A 17,906-nucleotide genomic window follows, 5' to 3' on the forward strand; every position below is an offset into this window, starting at 1 on the left:
TTCAATGGCCTCAAGCTTTCCAAAGCACGAAAATCAAATGAAGAAATTATTAAAACACAGACTCCCAGAACAGCCCCCTCCACAGATTCTGATAGAGCAGATCTGAATGCAAATGGTGAGTCTGTATTTTTCACCAACTCCCAGATCTTGCTGATGCAGTCGCACTGAACTGTCCTAGGACATCTCATTACTTGTTATGCAGTCCATAATTCAATCCAAGTGGCACAATTGTCATCTGATATTCAGATCAGAACGGTGAGTCTTCATGTCAGCATGCACACAAATATAATATTAAAGTTAAATAATATTACCCAATATATTAAATATGTCACACACAAATAGTCAAGAAAGATAGTATGCAATTTAAAATCTATTACACAAAGGAAATGCAAGAAATCAAATTTAGCTCATTTACTTAAATTTACTTCTTGGAAAACATAATAAAATTATGCAGATTTCGATTCAGCAATTTCATGAATCAACTTCTTCACTAGGTTTCTGGCAATCTTGATTTAGTACAGCAAGATGGTCTTAAGTTATTCAAACAGTTCCTCAGAGGTTTGTGTTCCCGGGTAGCTGCGTGACACTCTGAAAGTCTGTTTTTATTGAAGACAAAGTATTCTGGCCCATAGCTGAACACAAGTACTTTAAGGGGAACATGAGAGTAAACTAAAACTATGACAACAAAGAAATAACATAGTCATGGTTATCATCTGGTAAGTAGTGAAACTCATGAATTTAAACAATTAATATGTGTTAATAATTACAGTGATGAAAGATCTGATGAATTTATTACAACAATATGCTGACATAGAATTTTGATACCTTTTACCTTAACTTTCAACTTACCCATAATCAGTCACAACTCAGTGTAACCATGGTCTTATTTCTAAGATTAAAGATGGTCTCATTCTAAATTTTTGAGTTTGGGGCTCTGGGGCTTCAGGCTCATGTGTCAGCCAAATTTCTGTTTCAGTCTTTTATTTTAAAGATACAGAAGTACTGATTTAGCTTCTCATAACTATTTTTAAAAGGTATTTTAGTTTTAAATTCTTCCTGGGAATGTGCTCCTTCATGACCTTCTGCTGACCCATAGGTTTTATCTCAGAACATTTCATTGTCTTTTCCACGATGTCAGTAAGGGAAAGGGAAAGTTTGTGCAGAGGGCACTATTATAATAACAGCACCCCTACTGCTATTTTCAGATAAAAGTAAATAACTCGCCCTAAGAGATAGTTAGACCCTTTTTCTTCCCACTCACTCTTTCTCCTATCTGATAGCTCGAATGTTCCCTCTTTCTTATTTCCTGACACTTAAAAATTCTTTCATTTCAAAGAAAATTAGCATGAGATATTAGTCTTCTACTTTTCAGAGAGGTATATAAACTTGGGGTACATTGAAATGTAACTTTGAAAATAATCAATAGAGTATTTGTATACATCCATCCAATGATTTGTTTAGTATTTTCTAGGTGCCAGGTCCCCCCCCCCAAGGGAAATGAAAACACAAATTACACAAACCTTCCTTCTCAATGGCCTACCCTCAGGTGGGGCATCAGGCTTTCTACTCGCTCAGATGTTGTCCAGCAAGAACCTGTACCACATCATGCTGACCTTTCTTTCTGACCTCCTTCTTCAAGGTTGTTTCCTTTCTTCCTTTTATTTTTGTATGTTTGATATTTGAAAAAAATCTGCTTTATAACAAAAGTAATACATGCTTATTGCAAAAATTCAAATAACACAGGATTATTTGCTGGGAAAAGAAACCTAAGCCTTAATTTTAAAAAAGATGAAAGATAAAAATAATGATGCAGAGAAATTTTTAAAAAGCCAAAGCCTTGCTTAGAAGCCTGGTTCCAGCAATTAAGTCAAGCAAGAATTTAAGATGCTGTGAGAGGTTTATCAGAAAATAAGTCCTCTGATGTCAGGAGGAGCCAAATGAGGAAGAATGTTCATACTATTTTAAAACATTCATAACAATTTTTAAAATGTGTTTCAGCTGTGCTTTATGGTGATATGCACATTTATTGTTATAACTTTATGTGTTTTTTTTTTTTTTTTGTCTTTTTATCGGTACCGGGGATCGAACTCAGGACTGCCTGCTTAGGCGCTTATGCCACTGAGCTAAATCTCCAGCCCCTATTGTTATAACTTTAAATCAAGAGTCTGCTTATACTTTCTAAGGAGTGAAGAGAAAGGCAGACTTATGATAAGAAATTTCCCAAAGGACAAGTCCAAGAGCAACTTCACGTAAAGCATTTACCAGGTTAAATTCAAAAGTCAAACATGAAGTCCAGCAAAACTCATATCATATTAACTTGAGTTAATCAAGACAAAGGTTTCAACATAATAGATATGGAAAGCAGAGTTTCTTAGTTTTTATTCTGACTTGGGAGTAGGTATATAAGGAAGAGAGATTGGATCACAGGCCCTATCATTACCTAAATAGGCAAGGGGTGAATCTCAAATGAAGAAAAATTCATCGAGGGACATCACGGATGAAGAAGGCAGAACCTTCCCTTTCTAGCCTGATTACTTCCTGTGCCAACTCAACTCCATAAAAACCGTTAAATTCTCAGGAAGGAAACACTCAGAGAATAGCTTCAGATTCCATAAATAAATGTCTCTCAGGTCTCTAAGCTCCACATGGGTCTCCTACATTTCTAGTTTCATTTCATCCTTGGTTCCTTATAGCCCAGAGCTCAGCAAAGTTAGCCTGTAAAAGACTTTGTGGGCCATACCACCTCTCTATCAACCACTCAGCTGTACTTGGTAGCAGGAAAGCAGCCCTAGACAATATGAAAATGAATGACTGTGGTTGGGTTCCAATAGGCACTGAAATTTGAATTTCATATCATTTTCATATGTCCTAAATATTATTCTGTTTTCTTCCCCAATCATTGAAAATTACAAAAATCATGGCGAATTCATAGTTCATACGAAAACAGGTAATGAGCAGGATTTGGCCCATGGGTCATAGTTTGCCAACTCTCGCGTTGGCCTGGGTACTGGACCCTCTTTGTAGAGTTTCCATCCCTCAGAGGATGTCATTGCATTAGTGAAGAACCGCAAGCCCTACCTGGTAGGCAAAATGAGGACTGTGTTTAAAAACCTGTAAGATTAAATCAGGAAATGAACAGGTTTTCCTAATTTCTTTGTTACAGCTAGGCATTGTTGTCAATGAAATGGATACTCAAATGAGGAGAAACTGCTATTGTATGTTCCTCCAAGCTATGGGCCCAATGAATGGCAAGATGGCGAGACAGGTGGATTAAGGAAGCTTGAGTGGAAAGGCATGGGTCCAAGGCAAAAACAAAGAGTTCTGTCATTGCTACCTGAGTACCAGACAATTAAAACATGCTGAAGAACCTCAAATGACCCAGCCTCATTTGATTTGAGGCTATTTTATAGAGTTTTCTGAAAGTCATCCTCCCCTGACCTAACTAATTGATCCACCATTATCATTATCACATTGAATTTATTAAGGGTAAAGTCACTGTTACATTATTTTGGTCAATATATAGTATGACTTAATGGGTAAAGTTTGGACATGTTAATCTATTTAACGTAGTTTTAATCAGTCTCCAAGTATGCAGTGCATATGGTACTCAGAACTAGGCTGAGGACTGAAAAATATAAAAGCAGTACTGGGGTACTAGGTTTGGCTCCTAATTTGGGGATGTATACACTCTGAACACAATTCTTTTTTAACTGATTTTACAATTGCTTGTCTAAGAAGGCAATTTGAGGATTTAGGATACATCATAAGTCATCTGGTGGTCAAAGGTTCCTGACAGTCAGGTGACAGTTTTGTCTAAGGAAATGAAGAGAAGACAGAATGTGTAGGAGCCCCAGTACGCAGATATGCAGAATACCACAGGAGTGTGTATTTATTGAGTGCATGCTTTGTGCTCAGCACTACTCAGACACTATGGGAGAATATAAAAGATTTAAGAGATTGAGTGTTCACATCAGAGGGGAAATATTCAGTTGGAATTTCAATGACTCTATGTTTAGGGAATAATGAAAGCCAGTTTCCTTCAGGCATGTTCTGGGGATTCATGGAGGTCCTGTGCTAGCGTTGTGTTGTCAGGAAGATGTTGACCGAGCAGCTTGAAAGTGAAAAGGCAGCGTCCCCTATCCACACTTTGGATTCTCCTTTTTCTTTCTGTAGCCCTGCCACCCTGAAGTAGCCATGGTCCATTCAAACATCACTGTGGGCAAATTACTATAGAGCTTGAACAGAGTTGATGTAAATAAAACATGTCCTCCTTCATCCTTCTCAATTGAATTAAATAAAAGTGAATAGTGGGTCCCATCTTAATCTATGTAGCTCCAACAGTTTGCCAGCACAGATTTTATACAAGCCCCAATTATTGTTCTCATAACATAGTGATGTATCCTTTTTGCTTTCCAACTCTAGTTATTCAATAGACTGTATGTCCACTATCCCTGGGCAGCCTGTGAGGCCAAAGACATATAATCTCTACTTTATTCTAATACAAACATGAGGAACTAGAAGAGAAATCAAGTCCTGAGGCAGAAATAAATACTGAAAGCCACATCAATAAAGATGCCCACTCCCCAGTCACAGTGTCTTTGGTCAACTTTTCCTGAGCACAGCCATAGTTTTGATATTTAATGACACCCTCATAACACATTTTCTATACTGTGAAACTAACATGTCTTATAGTAAAAATCACCTTAAGAGGAAAAATACAGATTTTTCTAAAATGAAGTCTGATTATCCTCACTGTTTTGGAATGCTGTATTATTTTCTCCTTTACCAATGTCCACAGAAGAGTAAGGGTTTTCTTCTCTTTGTTTCTGCTTTTTCCTGTTAAACAAAACAAAGCCACCTTAATACAGTGATTCTGGAAGGATATTTTTCACTAGCCAGACTGATAAAGATCAGAAAGTTTGATGACACTGGGTTTGGGTTGGAGAAAAGCTTTCATAAGTTGGTGATATGAGTATCCACTGATTCACCCTCAATTGAGGGCAGTATTTGTCAAAATTAGAAGAGTGTAATGGCTTTGAAACAGCTTTTTATTTCTGTAATTTACCTTGAAGCTATATCAGAAAACATAGGGAATTACTTATCTCAAGTCATTGCACCATTTTTATAGACACAAATATTTGGAAAAAACACGCAAGCCCAGCAATAAAGGACTGGTTAACAAAGTTACAATCTAACTATAAAATGAGAAATTACATTGCCAGAAAAAAGGGATACTCTTCATACAACTAATATGGAAAGATCGCCAAAATACATTAAATGGGAAATAAAAATATTCAGAACATTGTACATACATGTAGCTATGTACAGTGGTGCCTTGATTCACAAATGATTTTGTTTGTGAACAATTTGGTTGGCAAACAGAAACGTGGCAAAATTTTGTTTTTTGTTTGTGAACTCTGCATAGAGTGGGGAATATGGTCGCAGCCATCTGTCCCGCATGAACAATGAATGGAATCATCTTTTCCAGAATTATGAAATGAATTAAGTTCATGAACCAAGGTGTCACTCTACAGCCAAGAAACTGATATTTTTGTTTGGTTTTAGTAGGGAAGCTTGGAGGCAGAGGATAATACCGACTTTTTACATGTTCTTTCACATTTTACTAAAATTTAACTATCTGACTATGTTACCTAGTCCATGTCTATTTTTTTAAAATACTATTTGGGAGAACCAAAAATATAGTAGATAAAACTGAGTAAAATAGACTAGTACATATAGAGATTCACTCAAGAATATGTTTAAACAACATATAGTGTGGATAGTTTTTTAAGTGCTATAAAATGTTATTAACTTATTTCATAAGCTTAACAAAGGTCAGTTCTTTCTCAAAGTCAGAAAATAATCTAGTGGTAAAAAAAAAAAAAACTAGAAATGAGATTGCAATGAACTTTGATCTTCAACTCAGCAGCAAATTAGAGTTACCTGACCACGAACTAAGGTGACATGGAATTTGAACACCCAAGGAGGAATAAAGATGACTCAATGCTCACTCTTGAATGACTCAATGCTCACTCTTGAATGAACGACTTGACATTTTAAGTCCATCACCAACTCAGTCTCTAGGGTCACTTCTACACTAACGGACAATCAGTGTCAAGGACAATCTCCAAGCCCACTGGCCCCTGCCTCTCTGCAGCAGGGAAATGACACTGTGGCTGGGTTGAAGCTTACTAGAGCACTAATAAACCCCAGGGTAGGTATCTACTGCATGGGCTTGCCAGAAGGTGAAATGAAAAGAAGAGGAGGAGAATGAGGAGGAGGAGGAGAAGAAGAAGAAGAAGTAGAAGAGGAAGAAGAAGAGGAAGAAGAGGAGGAGGAGGAGGAGAAGGAGGAGGAGGAGGAGGAGGAGGAGGAGGAGGAGGAGGAGGAGGAGGAGGAGGAGGAGGAGAAGGTGAAATGTTGAGACCATCTGATAAATTTCTAGGGAATGCATCAGAATATTTTTAGGTGAAAATCTGTCCAACTTATTGCCCTAGATAGCCTGCTAGTTATTCCACATTTTCCAATTGGTACTCTAAATCTTTCTGTTTTAAGATAGGTAAGTCTAGGAAATGACACTTACTTCCTTCGATCTCTGATCCCAGTGATGACTAGGACGACAATGCCAACCACTACCAATCCCATCACAACACCAAAAACAATCAGCCATATGGTGACAGGTGGCTCGTAAGGAGGACTAAGTGTCGGATAAATCCCCAGAAACTCCAGAGTGTTATCATCCAGGCGAAAAACGTCATTGATACGACTCCGGGACAGCCTGTTCTCAAAAGCAAAGCACAGCAAAGAAGACATGCAAGCAAAATAAAATTGTGTGTAGTTATTTACTTCTTAAATCTTTGCAAAAGGATTTTATAAGGCTTCTCATAAGAATGTATTTCTTAAAATAACAGTGAAATTGAAGTAGATAATCAGATCCAAATAAAGATAGGAATTTTTTACCATTATGTACCTTTCATACCTTTCAAGAGAAATTAGATGTGTCAACAGTGTGACTGGAAAATGGAGTCACAAATGTGCAAATGTGCAAATGGTTGGTGTTTGTTCATTTGTGATCCTGTGTTAGCATACAGTTGCTTTGTGACTACAAAGTTAGCATATTCAAAAATTTCCATTTGTCAGTGTATCCACAACCACTTTATATAAAATAATAAAAAATTGGATATTCCTCTTCTACAATTCTTTCATACCCCATACCCAAGTCCTTGTAGAATTTTCCAAATAAAATAGTTGGCACTTGGCAGCAGCATTGAGAATAACACAGGGAAAGAATCTTTGCCATTTCTCCAGCAATGGGATGAGAAATAGGTAAATTTTATGGAAGAAAAAAGATGAGGATTATTTAAAACAAAATCAATGAAAAAGAAAATATTCTAAATTGAAAATTAAAGTGTCTAAAATCACATCCTGATACCCTTGCAAATAGCCTAGATCTGGAGGTCAAAGTCCAATGGAGAGAGCAGGAAGTCAAAGCAGAATTAACCATGTAACTCCTGACAACCTCAGGGGCTCCTTTCTCAAGTCATACTAGAAACAGAAAGTTTGAGATCCCCTTGTTGCTTACAGCTGCCTATCCAAGAAGGGAAGGCTCTTTCATGCGAATCTCAGCCATCATTTTTTTCTAAGAGAAACAGAAGTGTTTTGGAAGTAGTGAGTAGATATATAGGTATAGTTGAGTCATAAACCCCAAGCAAGCCAGATTTTCTAGGCAAACCCTGCCCAGCTGGTCTTAGATCGGCTTTCAAAGGTAAACAGGACTCACTGATGCAGCTCAACAGGGTCATCTAGTGAGCTGCCCAGTAGCAGTGGGTATACCAAGCTTTTTTTTTTTTTAAGTGACAAAGGGCACCAACTACAAAGTCAATCCACTCTCCATTCCTGCCATCTTGTGGGGAAAAGCCAGAGCAAATTAGACAAACTTTATTTTTTTCTAAAAAACTCAGTGCCCATAGTAAGACTTTTGCCTAATGTGGAGGCCACCCAACATCTGAGAAATCCTGTTGCCTACCTGGTTTCCGGCTTTAGGCAATTAAATGAACACCAACATCATTGTCCTTACAGCAAATGATGGCAATACCTGCCTATGTCTCCTCTCCACTTAGTGTTTGTTGCATATATTAGACACACTGTCTTTAGCCAGCACCTACTTCTTGCCTGAGAGCATTGTCAGATCACAAGATATGCCCTGCCTGCAGGCCAGAAATGCTGGGGAATTAATGTCATCTGGAAGCAGTTTCCAGCCAGGCTGTTGGGAGGTGATGAATAAATATCCCAACTCCCTCAGCGTTCGGATGGAACAACTCAGGTGCATATTCTACAGTCTCCAGGGTTGCTTAACAAGACTGAGCTCTAGTTGCTAACAGTAATAACTTGCTTGATAAGGTATAACCAACTGTCTTCCTTCCCTTCTCATTCCTGCCCACGTTTTTCCTACCAGTGCCTCCCAAATAAACTACTTATACTTAAGCTCTCATCTAAAGCCTGCTACTCAAGGAACCCAAAGCAAGATAATTCTTCTGGAATCAAAACTCAAATTTGTGGGACAGAGCAAAACATGCAAATGACTCAAAGCAATGCCTGTCACAAAGAAAAAGTATACTAAATATTCACTATTTTTGTTGTATTGGTTAACCCCTTCACCTTATATAGTTTGAAAGTAAAATGTCACCTGATAGCATCTTCAACTTCAGTCTTAGGAATGATGTTAGATACATTATTAGGTTCAGTGACAAAGAAGGTGAAGGAGACTCTGTGTGTCCAATCACTCACCCGTACATCTTCCCAGCTGTGGAGAAACAAAAGAAACATCACTTTTTTGGCATCTAGGACACAATAAAGAGAGTTGGTGTTGGTGAAAAGGAGACTAGGAGAGGATCACAGGATAGAGAGATACAGGACAGGACAAAAAATGGGAGGATACAATTGTCAAAAATTAACACTGCCTGAAGCACATGAAATCAACTACAGAAAAGTTTGATATCAAGTTTTAGCACTATTTGTTCAGTTATTATTATTATTAAAAGTCACATTTTTTCAATGATAGAAAAAATGCCAGTTAAATGTATCAAGAGAATAATCAAGCAAACATTGGTGAGCCAGGATTGTGATAAGCTTTGCTAAGTTCAGATCTAAAATATCCTCCAAATGTTACATGTGTTCAGAGTTGGCACTTCTGGAAGGTGATTAGATCATGGGGGTGATAACCTCATTGCTGATGAAGTCAGAGCTGAATGGGCTATTAGGAAGTGGGGCCCAGTAGAGGAAATAAGTCACTGAGGGCATGCCTTGGAAGGGTATATCTGGTCCCTGGATCTTTTCTCTAGCTCTTGCTCTCTGGCTGCCATGAGATGAGCAACTTTCCTCCACCATGCTCTTATGCCGTGATGTTTCTGTTTTGAAGTCAACCAACCATGGGCTGAAAATCAAGCCATGGGCCAAAATAGAGCTTTACTCTTTTAATTGTGTGTGTTGGGTATTTTACTCCAGCAATGGGAAAGTGATCAATACAAATATGGCAGGCAGAATTTCCTGGTACCACAGACAAGGATGGTATGTTTACATTTCCTAATAGGCCTGATCCGGCAAAAATACTGTTTTATCCATGGCTGAAGTTTTTTTTAGTAGCTGTTAGTATATAACATGGTGAGATTGTGCTCCCAAAACTTCCAGAGTGATCCTGCTTCATATACTTGCCCAAATATTAATGAGATCTTTTCTGACCACTTTTGGTTAAAATGGAGCAACACATGCACGTGCACACACACACACACACACACACACACACACACACCAGCACTCCCTGGCCCCTTTCCTAGTATATTTTCTCTCTAGAAATTATTAGCATGTAATTTCACTGTATTTCAGTTATATACTAAATACACACACAGACACACACGCACACACGCACACACACACACACACACACACACACATACATACATACATACATACACACCAGAATACAAATTCAGTGAAGGCAGAAATTCCTGTTTCCTTGTCTTTCAGTCCTCAGTATAAGCAAGGGCATTTAAAGAAGAGAGAGCTGATAATTAGAACAGTCTTGCCATCTACAAGACTAAATAAACTACAACCATCCCTAAATGGAGTAACCCAAATTCCAGGATGCCAAAGAAGTTCAAAAGTTATTAGGAGGCTTTTCTTAATTTCACTTAAAGAAAGCTTAAGCAGAATATTTCTTCAGACTCTAGAGGAAAGAAATTGCTGGTTGGAGAACCTGAAAACCTAGAGAATGAACTCACCTAAAAAGAACCGTCTGATTTTTCACATCCAAAAAATACTTTCTCATGGCATATGCAACTGATGATCGGAACAAGTACATTTCATTATCATCCCATTTGTACTGCAAATTCAGAAAAAAAGACACTGTTCAGTGGGGATCATAAGGTATGTTTAATACCTGGTACTCCTCAAATATTATTGCTAGTATCCACTGGACTTTCACTTTAATCAGTTTCACTAGTTATCACAAGTATCACTAGTCCTTTCACTTTAATTTTATCGAAATTGGCATAAGTATCCTGATGCTTGGTTTACAGATGGGAGTCTGCCCTTCGGTTTCAGTTAAACTATCTACTGTATGGACAAAGATTTACTTTACTAGGAAGTTCTCAGATACATATATAAGTAAAAAAAAAAAGACAGAAATTTGAGGTTCAAACAAAAATAACATGTCATAAGCAACATGGTAAGACATTCCTGTTCTCTAGCTCTAAACAAATTGCTTGCATCTTTGCATAGCTTTTGAAAGGTTTGCTAAGTGGGAAAGCAGTCACTCTTCCCTCCAGCAGCTGGCAGTAGAGATCAATGAATGGCACATGATTTGTTTCTCCTTTTCCTTTTAGGGCCAAAAAGGTATATAATAGGATTTCACAAAAGATTTGTTAACATTCACCTCAGCTTGGTTTTACTCAGGTTTTGGGAGGAGGAGGTTACCTTGATAGTAGCAACAATATCATTAATATTGTGACTATGTAAATTTTTTTTATTATTTTCAGATTTCAAAACTTTTTAAAGGCTGACTTCTCAAAATAATGCCATATATCCAGTTGTCGTTCACTATGATATACCTTGAACCTGCAGATATTCTGGCCCCAGTGAGTATATGCACTAAAATTTCAGTTCCACTCTTATCAAAACAGAGTGTTACTCTACTAATTGGCCTTAGACTGTTCCATCATCAAGCTCTCTGAAAACTATTTACCAGCCCCTCACTATATAAAAAGAGAACCTGAGCCATACATCAAGGAAGAAAAAGGTATCTGGGAAAGATCTTGATTTGTGACTTTCTTAAATTTTCACTTTCTTATCTCTGTGCCATTTATATTTTGATGTGTTGTTTATCTAAGAAAATTGTACCAGAAGTATTTTGGAGTCTTAAACAATATTTAAACTTTTCAGGAAAAGTAAGGGGGTAGAACACAGTCTACGGATCTATACAATGAGAACAGTTTTCTGTTGCACCTTGGATCACTTTATCTGATAGTCCTAGGTTGACTTCTAAACTTGTCAAACCTTGGAGCTACCACACCCCACTTAGGTCTCATCTCTATCTGCCTGGGACTACCTGCTCTCTCCCCTTTCCGAAAAGCTACTACTGCACTTCCTCAGACTGGACCGCCTGCGAGAGGTGATCAAGACTGAGCAATCTCTGGTTAAACTAATTCGCATCAAGGTGTAAATAAGAAGATTCTTCTGTAAAACATTTTGTTACCCTAATATGCATCTGTAAGTCAGGGGTTCAGATGCTGCTGGCCCATGGACCACACTTTGAACACAATCAAGATAGAGAAGATTTACCAAAATAAGCAAAATGACCCTACACATTCTACTTCTAAAAACAAACTTTCAAAATATCACGTCCTTTTTCTTGACTACAAGTAACAATGATAAGCAAATTGGAAGATGGGAGATTTGATAGTTAAGGATTTGAACAGAAGTGTTCACACTGATCTGCATAATCCCTTCAAAGTAATAAGTAAAAATAGACATTGCCTATCCAATAATGAATGAACTAATAAAACATGGAAATGCTGAAGGCCAGAATCCAGGGCATAGATTTCTAAAGAGAACAATGTGGCCTCTCTTCTTTTAGACAAATCACGTGGAATGGGCGTATTGTGTCCTGTTGAAGGAAGAAGAATACACTAGGAAATAATGAGTGCTCCATCCAGGATACTCACTGCATCCTCTCCAAGAGCTGATTTTAGGCTTATCCTCACTTTGATGCTTTCTTCAGAATCTGATTAAACAGAAATAGCAGACTATTGGTTTCTGGTGTCAGATGGATCATATGTGTTTATTTCCTTCCTCTCCCAAGATCCCACTAAAGTGACAGTAAAGGAATTTTGAAAAGGTATAATACCTTTGGAAAATGAAACAAAATAAAATGATAGGAAAGGAGTAGCTGCTTTCTGAGGGGACAGGAAACCTTGGTTCAAAGAAGTTCATATAGACCCAAGAATAACCAAAGAATCGCAGAGAAGCTTAGGATTCAGGTATTGCTAAGGGTAGGAAGAGGTTACTGGGATGAAAACACGGAGAAGGAACATCAAGGTGTGGTGAAAGCCTCTTTGGGGAACAGTCGATCCTCCCACCCAATGGGCCTTTACTCAGTCATTTGGAGACTGTGTTACTGCAAAACAAGAGATCATCTGAGTAAGAACACTTAGAATCCAACAAACAATGGATTCAGCCCAGGACAAAGACAAAGACATAACGCAGGAGGAAAATTGTGATCCAGATTGTGACAGGAGGGTGTGACTCCAAGATGGAAGTTTCTAGAAAAAAAATGAGAATGAAAAGAATAGATACATTGGAATAATTGGGAAAAAATCAATGCAATGTAGATAGCAAATTGGACATGGTCAAAATATTGAGGCAAGTAGAAAAACTGGGGCAAACAAGCTACATAATAAGATAGGATACAAAATAGTACATTACTTGACTCTGCGGACAGAGTGATATAAACACTGATAACTACTTTACTAAAAATCATGATAAGGCTTTACTGTGAAAAAGTAGAATAGTTAGAAGTGTAGGTCTAAAACTGAGCAATAGCAGAATAGCAATAGAAGCACAGTATTTAGAAATATGAGAGTAACTTCTAAAAGAAGTAATAATAACCTTCTATTTTCATTAAGTGTTCAAAGAGCAAGATTCATGTGTAGTGGACTGGAGACTGCTATATTCTTTTATTTTAAACATGAGACTAATAAAATACTTGAAAGAGTGTGAAGTGGAGCCAGATGCAGATTCTACATAGCGAGAACATGTACTCATCAGGTCATAGCCGCCCTAAGTAGGGACCAAAGAAGACTAGAGAAAGAAGACAGAGAGTGTGCAAAACATGTGGACTCAGGGTACTCACACGGACTCCACTCAGTGTTCCACCCCACAAAAGAATTCCTGTTTTGGTCTTGCAGCCAGGTAGACAAGGGCTGAAAGTAGTTAAGCAGCGGTTTTACATCCATATTCTTTGTTCCTACAATACTTTCCAATGCTAAGGTCCAAGGTTCTGATTTTCCAAGTTTCAGCATATTGCTACACGAAAAAAAAAAAAAAAAGAAAGAAAGAAAGAAGGGCCTTTTGAGAAAGTCCAGATATACATATATTTATGTTTATGATCTGTAAGTTACTTTCCTCGACTTGTGTAAATTTGCTCCTGGCAGACATGAAAGTGAGGTATATTGATGAATCCTTCAATCTCGTTTTCCAGTTACTACAAAGAGAGCTCTGTAGTATGATGTAGAGAGAGGAAGTGCTCCCCCCCCCCCCGCCAGCCATCTCATGGTGTAGGGTTTTGTCTGGCCACAAATTAAAGATTCACTTTGTGGATGAGGAAAGTTTGAGATCCCCAAAAGGAATCAAATTCAGAACTAGGTGTGGAAATAAGAAATACTGAATACTAGGGAAAAAATCAACATTTTGAGGCATTTCTTACAGCAACTTCTGCCCAGCTTCGGTGGAGTTTGAGATATCACATTTGTGCAGGGGGCCTACATGGTTCGCTGCTTTACAAAGGGCTTCCTGAAACTGAAATTGGTAGATGGTCCTTGTGTAATACCTGTACAAAATACAAAGAAACAAAAATATAGCCCCATGTTTAGTTACTGTGGTAGAGTCATAGATTGGGGCAAATATTTAAATTTTGCAGCTCAAGTAACTAAAGAAATATTAGTCAGATCTCTCCAGAAGGACCCAGTCATGAATTCTACTGACACATCACAAGCTACTTGCATTTTATGTACCAGCTGATAAACAAGGCAATATAATTACTCTGTTATATGTTAGCTTACCTTTGTATTGTTTTATAGATTTATAACCCTTTTGTATAAATGATATCAATCATTCCATATGGTAGGTTGGTAATCTTATTTCCATTTTACAAATAGAGAAACTGAGGCCTAACAAATTCAAAACATTGGGCTAATAGGTGGAGAACATGTTTTTAAACTTCAAGATAAAAATGCTAATCAAATACATAGTGAAATTTGACAGTAATAAGATCACAAACAAAAAACTTTTTGTTTCTCCTGATCACACTATTGATTAAATTTCATGATGAGAAAAGAGCGTACAGAGTTTTAACCCAATTGATTGTTGGGTTAAAGTCAATTGAATTTAAACATTTGCATTGAATTTGGGGTAGGAGGTTGAGTCACAAAAATTATAATTTTCACTTCATTGAGCCTTACTTCTTTGTTATTAGCACAGCTGCACACAAACTCTACAAATTCAACAGAGAGAAGAAAATGATCACTTACCGGATGAATGAGTAATCATTAGAAACATGAAACAGAGACGCAGGGTCACAGTATGTCTCATCATGAGGCAAAGGTTCCACCACTCCAACTATCTCTCGCCTTTGGAAAGAAGAAAAAGAGTGTTAGCTGTGGATCAACCATTCCAAGGAGGTAGAGTTGGACACAACTAGTGCAGTTTCATCAAATAATAGTATTTCTGTTGGAATTGTCAAATGAAATAAGAACAATAAAATATCAGAAAGCACACCCTTTCTGTGGTTACACCTTATTGTTTGCATTCAACCAAAGTATGCCATTGAAAAACATCTATATCTTTTAAAAACTATTGAATAAAATTCATGAAGCCCTGGTAATTCCCTCTCAGGGACCATACTTCATGTGCTCTTGGCAAATGTAATTTTGTAATAGTGAAGTCTTACTTATTCTTCGGAACCTACTGAAATGTCCCCTCCTCTTGTAATTTACCCCTGATGTCACTCACCTTCTAGCACAGTTAACCCCCCAACATTCCTTAGCTTTTTCTAGCTGTGTTTCCCCTACTTATAGCTATTCACATACAACTCTTTCTCATCGTAAGAGACTTGAGCTCCAAAGCGTGCAACTGTGTCTTTCATCATCTTTAGTTTCAGTGGTAAACATGATACCTAACACTAAAGAAAGGCCTCATTTCTATTTGTTGAATGTCTAAAGGAAATACTCATGTATGAATGAATTACTTTCAATGTCTGACTCATATACCTTGAAAATTAAGAAGGATCAAAAAATTAGCCAGAAAAAAGGTAGAAAAGTATTATCTGGCATTGTTTAAAAGAAATACATTTGTACCCTATCATTGTGGGATTGGTGTAAACAACTGCAGTAATACTCAAACTCTAGAAACAGACGTATTATTCCTCCTTCCTCCTGAGTAAGCGTTGTGTTAACACAGAAAAATCTTGGAGGAAGAATGGTACTGACTTATATGTATAGATACGGGATCAAATTTTTACACAGGAGATTATCGCTTCAAAAAGGAAAAATAAGAAAAGCAAAGAAAAAATTGAAAGGCTCTGACTTATATGTGGTGAAGAAAATTCTCTCTCTCTCTCTCTCTCTCTCTCTCTCTCTCTCACACACACACACACACACACACACACACACACTCACACACACACCCTCCTCATAATCACTCATCCAAATCCCATTTATTTCACATCTTATGTTCCTGACATTGTGCAGAGCACTTTGGATACAATGATGTGCAATGTAGTACTGCGACTACTCAAATGGATCACTAGCAGTTGCCTAACTGTGCCAGTTTCAGTCTAGCTTGAAAGTTTCTCTTTCCTTTCATACACTCCTGGTTAATTTCCAAGCCTTTCTCAGGACTCAATTTGGAAGACTATTTTCATAAGATCCCACAAGCTGGGCTTTGGATCTCCCTTTAGACAACCACTAAGCCGTGTAGCCTTCCTTCACATCACTCACTGCAGTGCTTTTATCTTCTACATCCTTCCTTATATTTGACTAAAAGTTTGAAGGAGTTAAGGACCACACCTGAAATGATTAGTATTGGATCCACAGTTCTTTGCCCAAAATGTGAGGTCATCACTGTTACTTAGAAAAATACATAGTGAGTAAGTTGATCATCTCCTAAATAATATCATAATTTAATGAGTGACTCAACAACACCTATCATAGAGCATCGAATAGTGTCACCTGACTCAAGATAAAGGGCAATGCAAAGGAAATTTTATTTGTGGAGATGGCACCCAAATGGCAACTAAAAGCATTAAAAGGAGGCAGTTTGTGTGTGTGTGTGTGTGTGTGTGTGTGTGTGTGTGTGTGTGCGCGCGCGCGCGCGCGGGGCCAGTCAAATACTTTTAAATAAACAGCAAATTCATGAGAAAATATTTTACTGACTGCATTTTCATTGACTTACTTCATCTCCCACCACTTTTTCATCCACTGCTCTTTGGGAATTTCACCCCTGAAGACCATCCACCTCCACTTCTCTAGCATGTAAGTGAAGGGCAAAGTTCCAACAATCGTGAGTGCTTGTTTAAGTAGGAAGTTTATTTCTGTTTCTGAAAGTAAAATGGCAAAGGACAAGTATTAGAATGAAAGTGATAGTATATTTTTAGGTCAAAAAGAAGTTTATTATCTTAACATGTACTTACTGTAAGGATAACATGAGAAACATTGACAATGGACATGTTGATATATATATATATATATATATATATATATATATATATATATATTCATTTTCTCAATAAGGGATTTGGAATAGGATGACATCCTAGAATAAAAGAGTCCTACAAGTTAACCCTAATCCTATTTTTGGTGGTTTCAATTGCCTTAGTTAAACATCCCTTATCACTGTTAATTGGGAGTAAGTCTTCTCCTTTCCAGGCATACTGTTTATTTTTGAAAGCTCTACAAAGCCAGTGACTGTTAATGTGCCATTCAAAACTGCCTACCTAGTCCCATGTCTACTACATAATGCCTTCTTTGAGTCCTTGGTAAATAATCAAACATTAAACAGGTGTGGTAAAAAGACAATGAACCAGGAATGGGAAAGTAAAAAATTCTGTGCTAATTAACAGTACATTAACTATAGATAACAGTGCGTATTGACATTTCAAAAAGCTGAAAGAGGGCTGGAGGAGTCTGGGGTAGAGCACTGGCTTAGCATGCATGAGATTTGTGGGTTCCATATTCAGCACTGAAAAAATAAAATGCTAGAAAAAAAGAATTTGAAAGGTTTCACCATAAAGAAATGATAAACATTTGAAGAGATATGGTTACTTTGATTGAAACATTATAAAATGTATGCATGTATTGAAACATCATATGCAGCCCCATTAATAAGCACAATTTTGCATTTCTATGTGCCATCTAAAAGTTAATTTAATTAAAAATATAAATAAATAGAAGAGCCTCCCTAGAGGGCACCATCCAGTGGACAACCAAAAGTGAAATGTACTTTAATTGTACTGATCTGTTCCTTACTGTGAATTTTAAATGCTTTCACAAGTTATGTAATTTTCTTTTATCCTTTATTAGTGACAAAAAAGGCAGCAGAGTTCTAGTGTACAAAAGAAGCTCACTGAAATGTCAGCA

At 37.4% G+C, this 17,906-nt stretch overlaps 1 protein-coding gene across 2 annotated transcripts in view; it reads right to left on the reverse strand.

Moving 5' to 3' along the window:
• The window catches only part of Ace2 (angiotensin converting enzyme 2), a 62,131-nt gene that overhangs the window by 7,337 nt on the left and 36,888 nt on the right, over window positions 1-17,906 (reverse strand). Inside the window, exons 10-18 of one of the 2 annotated variants that reach the window (XM_063242931.1) lie at window positions 16,723-16,867; window positions 14,802-14,900; window positions 13,979-14,101; window positions 13,406-13,578; window positions 12,219-12,277; window positions 10,278-10,378; window positions 8,687-8,803; window positions 6,584-6,778; window positions 4,703-4,836 (exon numbers count right to left, since the gene is read on the reverse strand). In XM_063242931.1, the coding sequence (XP_063099001.1) occupies window positions 4,728-4,836; window positions 6,584-6,778; window positions 8,687-8,803; window positions 10,278-10,378; window positions 12,219-12,277; window positions 13,406-13,578; window positions 13,979-14,101; window positions 14,802-14,900; window positions 16,723-16,867 (1,121 nt within the window). In that variant the 3' untranslated portion in view covers window positions 4,703-4,727. Of the gene's footprint in view, window positions 1-396; window positions 4,837-6,583; window positions 6,779-8,686; window positions 8,804-10,277; window positions 10,379-12,218; window positions 12,278-13,405; window positions 13,579-13,978; window positions 14,102-14,801; window positions 14,901-16,722; window positions 16,868-17,906 lie in introns of those variants that run through there. The other variant, XM_063242930.1, reaches the window with a different exon arrangement.

The sequence above is a fragment of the Cavia porcellus genome, unplaced genomic scaffold (genome assembly GCF_034190915.1).
Source record: "Cavia porcellus strain 051 isolate PalLab524CR breed Dunkin Hartley unplaced genomic scaffold, mCavPor4.1 scaffold_33, whole genome shotgun sequence".
Classification (NCBI taxonomy): Eukaryota; Metazoa; Chordata; class Mammalia; order Rodentia; family Caviidae; genus Cavia; species Cavia porcellus.